This window comes from Haliotis cracherodii, unplaced genomic scaffold (genome assembly GCF_022045235.1).
Source record: "Haliotis cracherodii isolate W230 unplaced genomic scaffold, xgHalCrac1.p SCAF_9, whole genome shotgun sequence".
Lineage (NCBI taxonomy): Eukaryota > Metazoa > Mollusca > Gastropoda > Lepetellida > Haliotidae > Haliotis > Haliotis cracherodii.
This window is the reverse complement of record NW_027266343.1, coordinates 21,444,219-21,456,418: the sequence shown is the minus strand read 5'-3', so window position 1 is coordinate 21,456,418 and position 12,200 is coordinate 21,444,219. Positions and strand designations below refer to the sequence as shown.

Sequence of the window (12,200 nt, the reverse complement as noted above, 5' to 3'; positions counted from 1 at the left end):
GTATCAAACCACGGTCAACCAATAACCCGTGTAGACTCTCAAACCAGTCAACCAATAACCCTTGTAGACTCTCAAACTACTGTCAACCAATAACCCGTGTCAGACGTGTAGACTCTTAAACCACTGTCAACCAATAACCTGTGTCAGACGTGTAGACTTTCAAACCACTGTCAACCAATAACCCGTGTCCGCCGTGTAGACTCTCAAACCACGGTCAACCAATAACCTGTGTCAGACGTGTAGACTCTCAAACCACGGTCAACCAATAACCCGTGTAGACTCTCAAACAACTGTCAACCAATAACCTGTGTCAGACGTGTAGACTCTCAAACCACCCGTCAACCAATAACCTGTGTCCGCCGTGTAGACTCTCAAACCACGGTCAACCAATAACCTGTGTCAGACGTGTAGACTCTCAAACCACGGTCAACCAATAACCTGTGTCAGACGTGTAGACTCTCAAACCACGGTCAACCAATAACCTGTGTCAGACGTGTAGACTCTCACACAACGGTACCACAGCGTTGTAGTGCCAGAAGAGACTTCGCACACCTCGAATGCTTCACGAACCTTCATAAAATACGTGTCCACCAGCAGAATCTATATGAATACTCAGCCCAGGTCAAATTGCGATAATTTCGTGTATAATGAAAGTTAAAGATAAATCTTTAATAAGTCTGCATGTAATGGACACTGAACGCAGCGTCTTGTTTCACATTACCATGGTGATGCAGCGGCGGGATGGGTCAACTGTGTCAGCGCACAGGGTTGATAAACATAATGTGTTCCCTATAACCTCAACACTGGACACCATGCTGTCAGTCGAACCTTCACAGTTGCAGTAGAATGGGGTATGATGATATCCAAAATCTACTGTAAATAAATGATGGACATTAAAGTTGCAAGATCTGATTTTGAATAGGCACTTTAAACCTCGTATTGACTTATTAGGATTCTTCGTGTAATGCATGGATATTAGGTACTCTCAAACACATTTAAACATAACGTAGCACAAAGGATTGCGAACCTGCCTATCTTACCTTCATAACATCAACCTTAAATGACAATGCAATCAGTGCTGTGAACAGAATGTCGCTGTATGGAGCTTAGGCAATACGATTACGCATTAACTGAGACGTCATGATTTCTGACGTGCTCGTGCGTCTGAAGGTGGTGTGTGTGTGTGTGTGTGTGTGTGTGTGTGTGTGTGTGTGTGTGTGGCGTTATAGTTGTGTCTAAAAGGCTTTTTACACACGACTGTAGACGAATTGTTCATTTATATATGAAAACATTTTAACACAAAATTCAATGCAATTAAAATCAGATCATAGTTCTAGCTACTGATAGACAAAAATCGGAGGACATCTCATTACAGGTCACGCCAGAACGACCTTCTGCGAACTTTGACTTGAATGAAATAACTAGTAAGAAGTCGATACAATCCAATCAGAGAGCAACTTTCTCGAACTTTAATTTCAAACTGGCGACTTCAATTTTAGGCCACGCTTTGGATAATATCGATTCAAAATATTGTTGACTGAAACAAAAGAAAATCCTGTAATGTCTAATAGACGACCGAGAATTATGGCATTACTTCCATGGTGAGGGAATGTTTATCCTATTGAAGCGAGAGGTAGACGATGATTTTGACGGAATCAGATGTACAGCCAGTAACTGTCGTTCGTATTACCCCGTGACCCGTGTTAACCTTTACCAGGTTAAGTAAGGATAATAATTTAGGTAAATGATAACGGCGTTAGAACCTACACCTACACCGAAACGTTGCTCTTAATTGTAATAAAGAAGTTGTTCATCAATAAATTCTTATCCTTACTTAGTACTCCAACTTCTAAATGCCTATCAAAGAGTGAGTGAATATGGTTTTACGCCGCTTTTAGCAACATTCCAGCAATATCACGGCGGGGGACACCAGATATGGGCTTCACACATTGTACCCATGTCGGGAATCGAACCCGGGTCTTCGGCGTGACGAGCGAACGCTTTAACCACTAGGCCACCCGACCGCCCCGCCTATCAAAAAACTTTACGAGGTTGCATGATCAGAAAACGCATTCCTGATCACTTTCCTGATCTGATAAATGACACTACCTTAAATAGAATCACGAACATCTCGCGATGATTAATTAACGAAGACAGAGTCCAAAGTCCTCGTACTTTTAAAGTGAAAACAAGTCATTCCGCCGATAAGGAATATTACTTACAGTAATGACAAAAATCGTAAAGTGTGCTTTTCAAGAAAATTAAATGTCATTTTTCTTTGGGCTTAACATCATCATTGAGTTTTGAATCAACTTAGCAGCCAGCGTACGTACATTACCAGCACGAACTGAAATAAAAGTACGAGCAGATGTGTATTTAAAGCGCAAGGTCTTACCCGGATTGTGACCATGACTTGCAATCAAAACTCACTGCTGATGTTTATCACAAAAATGTCTTGGACATTTCTTGAAAAGCGCACTTTTCAATTTGTGTCATGAACTGGATGTAATATTCCTTATGTGTGGAATTGCTTGCTTTCATGTTATAAGTATTAGCACACATGCAGCTATCTTCGTTAATTGATCATCGGGATATTTCGTGACACTATTTAAAGTGGCGAGAGCATTAGTCTGGATCTACGAGGCATTTAAAGTGCTAACCCACTGAGAGATCATGCTGCACACTGACGCCAGGCAGGGTAACAACCAGTTCAATTTATGAACGAATTTTCGGTATGAAACGGCCAGGGGAACGAACCACCGAGCTTCCGCTCTCCGGGCAGACGTTCTATTCACTACCCCGAGGAGGCGGTCTGCGGGCAGACGTTCTATCCACTACACCGCGGAGGCGGTCTGCGGGCAGGCGTTCTATCCACTACAACGCGGAGGCGCTCTGTCGGCAGACGTCCATCCATTTCACCGCGGCAGCGGTATGAGGGCAGACGTTATATCCACTACACCAAGGAGGCGGTTTGGGATGTAAAGAATTGAATCAGGCGCATCAGAACATGGCTACTCCACTGGCATCGCTTTGTGATCCATCACAGATCACAGACAAGTAGTAAACTGCAGCAGGTGCGCCCTCTGAATTCCTCTCTGTTTCAGGAGTAAATCAAGATTAACTAATCCTTATTATTAATCCATATAATGTCCTGAAACTAAAGACAGACAGAAACGTAAATATCCCCAACCCTCCACATGATTTCTGATATAGAGAGTATATGTTATGTTGCTAGTGACAACCACATACCAGCAAGAGCAACTAAAATGGCTCCAGTTAGCAACTAAAATGGCAACAACTTGCGTCATCGGTTCAGCGTACGGGGTGATCAGGCCAGGATAACCTCTCCCTGGACTTGTTGTCAACACCGAGCACGCACCTGCCTATAAGTCCCCCTAATTGACATTCCAGCACAAGTTCTCACGCAGAGTGATAGGTTTAGTAGCTACTATGGCCCCCTGATAACCTACTACACATTGTGTTTGTCCTCACAGTGACTTCATGTCAATTTACGGCATTGTTGTGTTCAGCCAGCGTGAATATCCATCTGACATACATCTATGCCGTTAGTATTGTCAGCACACATGCGCCTTATGTTGTTCACGAACCGTTACTCAGGCTAATGTGGATGTTGAGGTCAAGATAAAGTCATTGCTTGAAGACTTCACAGTACCTGGTTCTACCATACACCACCATAGATCCTTCCTCCATTGTGTGTGTGTGTTAAATTACAATGGTTAGGACTCCTGCAGATTGATCAGCTATGGAATGCATTATTGAAGAAAAACTAAGTAAGATCAATCACGAAGACGCCTTCCAGGAATTTTGTCATAGTATAAAAAGAAACATTTATCATCCACTTCATCACATTTTTTTATATTATAAACGTGATAGTTATGACGAGTTTCTAATGTATTGAATCTTATATTTATAATGCATTATATCCGGCAGACATAGCCTGGGACCACGACAGCCGTGTATATAGTGTTACCGGCATGGGCCGCAGGGGAGATTGATGAGACAAATGATTGATATCAGAAGAGAAAAATAGCGAAAGCCCTTACAGTTTTAAAATGTCTACTTAAATCTCAAATAGAAATGTGAGACACACAAGGGACATACCAACACCATACTTCCTTTTCTGGCCAGACAGCACTGCGCACAGCGACGCCATACTCTACGTTCTTGGGACGTCCCTTGGACTGGGTGGCAAGTCCCCTGTGTATGTGACTGGGCATATTCTACTAGAGTACTTCATGTCACCCTACCACAGGTAATCAAGAGAAGATACAGTTACCACATTACGACGGGGACAAGACAACGTGACGCGCTGAGCTGTGAAATCCACCCCCAGTGAGCAGGATAACACTGCTTGAGTTACAATACATGGGAAACGTGAAGCTCCTGTCTACACGCAACATTGCACCTGCTTGAAGGTGCGTCCATAGATCAGACAAGATATGATCACACATTCTTAAGGCTATACACCAACATAATAAGAATGCATTGGCATTCCATTTGCTGCCTCAATTCAAATACAGATCAAGTCTTGTGAATAAATTCACCATCATCTGTAGATGGTTACAAGATGGGGACAACAAACTCCGCGTTCCAGGATCAAGATCAAGTTTCTCAGAACAGAACAACTGAGATGTTTTACACCGAAAGTGAAGCATGGGGCTCCCACTTATGTATACAATGCGAGACAGGCATGCCCTTGTGTGTTTGCATATAGAACATTGTTGAGTATGCAAGGATTTTCAGAAAGCAAAAAGATTCTCTCGCAGCTGATTTCATTTTTCATAAGTTTATTGTAAGTATTGTGACTAATGAACGTAACTGAAGAATTCAGGCAACCATGAACCAACAAATGTACACACTAAATAACTTACTTATACATGCATCACACAGGACAACACCATATTAATTACTTACCTGAGTTTGGTATTTTCCCATCGCCATGCCCTGATTTAATCCTGCCATTGACTGTAGACGTGATACGTCTCTCTTGAGTATCGTCCTCGCTGGAGCTGAGGTTACCATTACCAATCTCCTCCGGGATGTAGTCATCGCCAGTTATCTCCCTTAGCACCTGCAACATGGCTGCATATCCCTGCGAGAACTGACGTAGAGTGACGGAGAGGTAGACGTCGTCGTCCACGATGCCGCTCATCTTCCGCAGCTCCGTGTCGTGAAACAGCATATACTTGTCGTATTCGATCCTTTTTTGCAGCACCGTGATCAAATGTTTCAAATATTGGCTGGTTATGGACGGTTCAACAACGTTCAGCAGTGTCTTGTTCTTGATGAGGCGGTTCTGGACGTCAGATCGGGTCACCTGCATTAGTCTCTGGTGACTGGCGTTTGTAGGCGCTTTGCCGGATGTCACAGAACTACTGGTCGGATGTTTAGCAGACAGGCTCAGGTCGTCCATCTTCTGTATAGCACACTTATACTGTACCACAACTCTCTCAAACTCCACCTTAAGTGCATCGTGGAGACTCATGAGTCTGCCACCAGAGCTGTCCACCATCCCATGGTGACCAAGACGTAGGAGGCACTGATCAATGCTCTTCTTCTTGAGAAACATCTGGCGGCGGAAGTCTGGCTGCACAGAGATAATGATCCGCAGCACTGTTCTGAAAGACGGTAGGAACATGTTAGAGTTCTTATCTCCCTTGTTGGCACTGTACTGTTTCGCGAAGATACACACCATCCGCTTGACCAACTGTTCCAAGTGCATCTCGGCCATCGGGAACTGATCTGCATACGTCTGATACACCTTGACATACAGCGCCTCGAGAATACACGCACTGTACGGCAGCGCCTCGTGGATAACGTCAATAGGTACCTCCTTGAGGATGGCCTTCACCATGAGGTTGTTGAGGCGGCGGATGAGGGAGGCACACTCCTCATACTTCCGGTTCTCGAACAGCGTGGCGATCTTCCTGAGGGCGAAGTCTGCGGTGATGTCGATTGTGTCCATGACGAGGGACTCGTCGGAGAAGGAGTCTGCCCAGCACACACTACGCCACACCTTCTGAACACGCTGCCTCGGACGCCGCTCCGGCCGTAGCCGCTCCATCTTCCCGCGGTCCTGAAACAACAAGCAAAAGGTTAATGTTCTCTGGATTAATGTTCTCCAGGGATACACGCCATATTCTTGGTGATCACGGAGAACGTTCAGGGCTGTATCGACTCATTTAAACCTCGTACAACAAAGACAACGGAAACGATGTCACAGTTAGGGTAGCCATGTACAGTGACCACTGCAAGTACTACTATGGCTTAGATGTGGATACATGTATGTGAATACATCATTGTCATCGTGACACATCATTACCATGGCACCTGATCATGCTGTAACGTCTATTCACAAACACAACACTACACAAAATATGACATAAAAGCCTCAAATAAGTAACACCTTCTATTCTAAAAGTAATGATGATAATTAACAAAACTATGTCTGTCGAAAAAAATGACAATAAATAAGCTATTGAACAAATAATGTTAATGGTTACATACTGAAAAACAACAAGGGTCAAGAATGGAAAACACAACACTATACATCCCCGACAGTCAATCTACTCTACCCGTCACTAACCTACCTCCACATCAGGAGTGCCTGAATCAGGCTTCATCACTCTCTAGCAACGTTCACACGGCCCAATTTACACATGCATGTATCTAGCCAGGTGTACACCAGGTCTAGCCCTATGCTTCTGTGGGCTGTGCACCTGTCCCACCACGTAGACGAGTGTTCACACGGTCCGCCGTGACGGGGGTAGGGGGCTACACAAGAGGCTCGCTGTTTTGTGTCAAACCCATTCAGAACGATAATCGCTATAGGCGGTCTTTGTAGACATAACACACCTATTATATACGCAAGAGGCAACTCTACTTGACCTGAGATATGTATAAATATCACGTACAAATATTGCGTCTCCGCAGAAGTAACTTTAAAGGTGTAATTTAGTTTCATAACCTAAACATGTATCGTCTTTTCTTCCAATATGCTTAACGCAAGACATATACGCGCGTCTACATGGTAATGAAAGCATCCATTTTCGGAACTGAGGGCTGTGTTATAGTGATGCAGTATCAGAGCCACATCGTTGCGGACTGTATGTGATAACCCCCGTACAAGGTAAACTCGTGGAGTAGTGGTTGACGTAACAATCCATGTAATGAAACAATACAAAATATTTTCGTAACAGCCAAAATCATAAAACTCTTTGAAATCATTGAAAGTGCAAGTGTGCCCCACCGAATACATCTCCGCCCCAGCTCCACACCATTAGCGAGCAGCTAGTGATCACCGCCAGTCTTACCTTGTCCCCACGCGGTGAGAAGAATATTGTTGTGGAGTGAAACATGTCACAGTGGGTGTCGTGGACAGCGTTCACAACGGCAGAGGTCAAAACCGTCACATTTCTAGAGTTTTCACTTGTCATTATCTGTTTATCTTCAAACACCGACACAAGTAAGCTCGGCTCGATCTCAGTTAATAACCAGTAATTTGTAAAACACAATAGGGCATATATATAACAGTTGCCCGTTTAATATGCAGTACGTTCATTATATCGTTTACATATAAAATGACATACCTCTTTTGAAAACATACAGCTAACAGTATTCAGACTGTTAGCAATTTCACTCGTAAAAATAAAATGATCTATGAGATTGAAACTTCGCACCTATTTTGTGTACAGTGATTGCCAGTCATGCGAATATGGAAAGCACCTCTGAATTGTCCACGCCAGATGTATATTATTACAGTTTCTACTCATAAATGAAATCTAATAACCTCAAGTGTTGTTAAGCGCTCCGCTTGATGAACTCACAAAAATGCTTTAGGACTACGAACGACCGTTATTACATTTGCACGAGTTCAGCGTCGTTGACAGCTATTCACAACACTACACAGATATTCACAAACACATTACACAGCTATTCACAAACAACACTACACAGCTATTCACAAATAATTAAATTTTCGTTGTGTTCATTGAAATTCCTGTATTCTGATTAGCTAAATTGGTCACGAGTTATTGCATTCATTTCCCAATGAATGTAAAAAATTAAGCCACGCCCACCGAGGCGCACTACTTTTATTACTTCGGAATGTCGGGGAAATCCCAATATTACAGTCGAGGGAATTCCCTTTCTGCTCACGTGTATCGTCATGCACAGGACTTTTAGCGACTGTCATGCATATTCATTGTCCAAACAAACCTTTGAAACCGAAGGCCGAGAATGAATGAAACAGAAAACGTGCAGGCTCGCTCGCCTGTTTTTTTTTCTGCTCGCCTCGGTTCAACTTTCATGTCTTCGGGTTTCATTTCTAACTAGCATTTTTCCAACTGTGTTTTACCGTAATCAGGGAAGTAATGTTTGAATCTGGCAGTAACTGACCATGTAATTTGAAACAGCCGCCTTCTCTGGACATATTTCTTCCGGTTCGTTACAGTTTGACTGTTGCAGTTCTTTTCGCCTCTTGTCTTAATTGACAGGTCCAATGAACATTGTTTTGATCCTGCTCTCAGTTGATTGGCTACTAACTGTACAGGCGTGTCAAGTTATGTGCATAAATTAAACGATCACCTGATTCATGTCACGCCACAGTATGTATTCCTACACCTGGAATGTTTATCAATCTCGTCATTTTTGTCTGTTTTGATATAAACAACAGTTTTTGGTTAAATTATTGTAGATAAAACATGTTTTATGTTGTCGAATTTAATTATAAGCATTGGCTATGTATTTTTATCGGTTCATTGAGGTATGAATCGAAAAACCAATGTGTAAACTTTTGTAAGAATCCGCTACGCGCATTCATACAGTTTGCATATCGGTTTTTCGATTCATACCTCAATGAACCGAAAAAATACACAGGCAATCCTTAAACAACATTACACATCTATTCACAAACACAGCGCTACACAGCTATTGACAAATACAACATAACGCAACTATTCACAAACACAACTATACACAAACAACATTACACAGCTATTCACAACACTACACGGCTTTTCATAAACACATTGCACAGCTATTCTCAAACAGGACATTACACAGCTATTCACGAATTCAACACTACACAGCTTTCAATAGACACATTACACAAATTTTCACAAACACAACACTACACAGCTATTTACAACATTACACATCTATTCACAAAAACAACACTACACAGATATTCACAAACACATTACACAGCTATTCACAAAAACATTACACAACTTTCACGAACACAACACTACACGGCTATTCACAAACACAATAATACACAGCTGTCGAAGGACTGGTACACAGCTATTCACAAACACATTACACAACTTTTCACGAACACAACACTACACAGCTATTCACAAACACATTACACAGCTTTTCATAAACACATTACACAACTATTCACCAACATAACACTACACAGCTATTCACAAACACAATAATACACAGCTGTCGAAGGACTGGTACACAGCTATTCACAAAAACATTACACAACTTTCCACGAACACAACACTACACAGCTATTCACAAACACAACACTACACAGCTATTCACAAACACAATAATACACAGCTGTCGAAGGACTGGTACACAGCTATTCACAAAAACATTACACAACTTTCCACGAACACAACACTACACAGCTATTCACAAAAACATTACACAACTTTCCACGAACACAACACTACACAGCTATTCACAAACACAACACTACACAGCTATTCACAAACACATTACACAGCTTTTCACCAACACAACACTACACAGCTATTCACAAACACATTACACAGCTATTCACAAACACATTACACAGCTTTTCACCAACACAACACTACACAGCTATTCACAAACACAATAATATACAGCTGTCGAAAGACTGGTACACAGCTATTCACAAAAACATTACACAACTTTTCACCAACACAACACTACACAGCTATTCACCAATATAACACTACACAGCTATTCACAAACACAATAATACACAGCTGTCGAAACACTGGTCCATACATCATTGATACCCGCGTGAGTGCCGCTTCTGGTTGCGTCTCACAGCTAGTGTTGGTAATCAATATATGTGTAAAGATCGAAGAGAATAAGTCTTGAGAAATGAGAGATGTGTTCTATTGTCATAGTCTTTTAAACCCCAGGACACACAGAGCGGAGTTTCGACTTTTCCTTAAGATAATACAAAGCAAGGCACACAGTCTGTGATAAGCAGACTATGAAACAGGTACCAACAAACCCAACATGTTAATGATCGACCCCGTTCAGGCGACCCAGGTCAACGGCAAGAGGAAGACTCGATTTTCGAAACCAGGCTCTACGAAATTGAGCTCAAACCTCGAACCAGATTGCTGCAAACTTGCATCAGGTTACTGATAAATGAGATAGACGAGATCTGACGATTAGAAACTGTCCACATGCTGCTCATCTCCATGCTCGACGGCCACGTGTTGTGCCGCCCGGTACACATCGTCATATTGGCAACGGACGTCAATGGTGTACATACACAACGTCGCTGGTCACGATTCATTTTGCACCACCTTGATAGACGAGGTTGTGTCTGGCGACGTCGATATGAACGTTAAGCCAATGTGAACCTGAGACCACGTTATGACAGATTTGGCGGGGGATCGGTTTGGATGGCATCACTATGACTGACCAAACCTTACTCAGTATTGTGCAAGGAAGGGTCACTGGACAGTACTATCGGGACAACATACTGACACCCTTTGTTGTCCCGTTTGCAAGGCTTGTGGGTCGACGTGTTTGTTGCTCACCGCGCACGAATCGTCAAAGCTCATCTCTAGCAACATAGAATGTCATGGCCAGCAATGAGCCCTGACCTTTCACCGATTGAATGCGCCATTTAGATGATAGGGAGACGTGTGCGTCAACATCATAGGCCACCGACCGAGTGGGCCAGACTCCCATAAGAAAACGTCAACTTTGAAACACCCCATCTTACCCCTATCGTCCTTCAAGATCGTTTGCGGTCATAACATCTACTGTCATTCTTCACTACCAGTTGTAACGAGTTCCCAATTCGTTCATTATTATCATACAACTAGAACTGGAAACTAAAATCTCTTACGATTTTGGAAAGTTAATGTTCGCTCCAGATCTTTCCAAAAAGTCAATTGTTGAAGACAATCACAAACTGAAACACACTGACGTTACGGCCATTTCGCTCGATTCACATTACACCGTTTATAACCCTGTAGACATTTGATAGGTATTCGATTTATTTCAAAATCAGTCCTTTCTGCTCCATGGACTAGTGTCAGTCACTAGTGTCAATCTTTGACTTCACACGTCATTGCTGAATCAGTGGTTAATGCTCCATAAGTCGGCGTAGGAACGTTGAAAAACTGGCGTTGTTAACATAATCCACATGATGTAAGTATGATTATGTAAAGAGGGCAATGAGGACATGACTGGCCCAACGCCTTGACCTCCAACAGGGTCGGGACATCAGGTGTAATACCACCTTAAGCCGATCTGTTGCAATGTCCGTAAAGAACAGGATACATATGTCTGTTTGAACACGTTTCACGCCTGTGTGATTAACGTCATACAAAGTTTGGTACATCTTTCAATGAATACCTTTGCAGTAATACATAACAGAAGAAAACGGTTCAAATATCACAGAGTGACCAATTCAACAAGTTGTTTCTTTTCTAAACAAACGCAGGACATTGCCCTCAGTACGTCGTGGTGCTTATCAACGTTTACCATTAGGATTCCCCACCGTGGTCAGTGGTGTTCATGTGTCCACTGTGTTCTACTGTGTGGGTAGGATGTTTATCGTTGCAATCACACTCGTAATGCGTTCATTGTCTTCACCGTAATGGGTCACCATTACATCATTGTGTTCCCCCACGGGTTATTATTGGTCATCATTACACCATTGTGTCCCCCCACAGTGTACTATGGGTCATCATTACGCCATTCTGTTCCCCTTCTGCATGGGTACTATTGGTCATCATTACACCATTGTGTTCCCCCACTGCATGGGTACCATTGGTCATCATTACACCATTGTGTTCCCCTACTGCATGGGTACCATTGGTCATCATTACACCATTGTGTTCCCCCACTGCATGGGTACTATTGGTCATCATTACACCATTGTGTCCCCCCACAGTGTACTATGGGTCATCATTACGCCATTC

At 42.7% G+C, this 12,200-nt stretch overlaps 1 protein-coding gene across 3 annotated transcripts in view; it reads right to left on the bottom strand.

The window, feature by feature from the left end:
• Positions 1-12,200, bottom strand: part of LOC139452959 (uncharacterized) — a 39,836-nt gene that overhangs the window by 10,102 nt on the left and 17,534 nt on the right. Inside the window, exons 1-2 of one of the 3 annotated variants that reach the window (XM_071234583.1) lie at positions 6,612-6,683; positions 4,936-6,097 (exon numbers count right to left, since the gene is read on the bottom strand). In XM_071234583.1, coding sequence (XP_071090684.1) covers positions 4,936-6,097; positions 6,612-6,644 — 1,195 coding nt within the window. In that variant the 5' untranslated portion in view covers positions 6,645-6,683. Of the gene's footprint in view, positions 1-4,935; positions 6,098-6,528; positions 6,581-6,611; positions 6,684-12,200 lie in introns of those variants that run through there. The other 2 variants (XM_071234582.1, XM_071234584.1) reach the window with 2 other exon arrangements.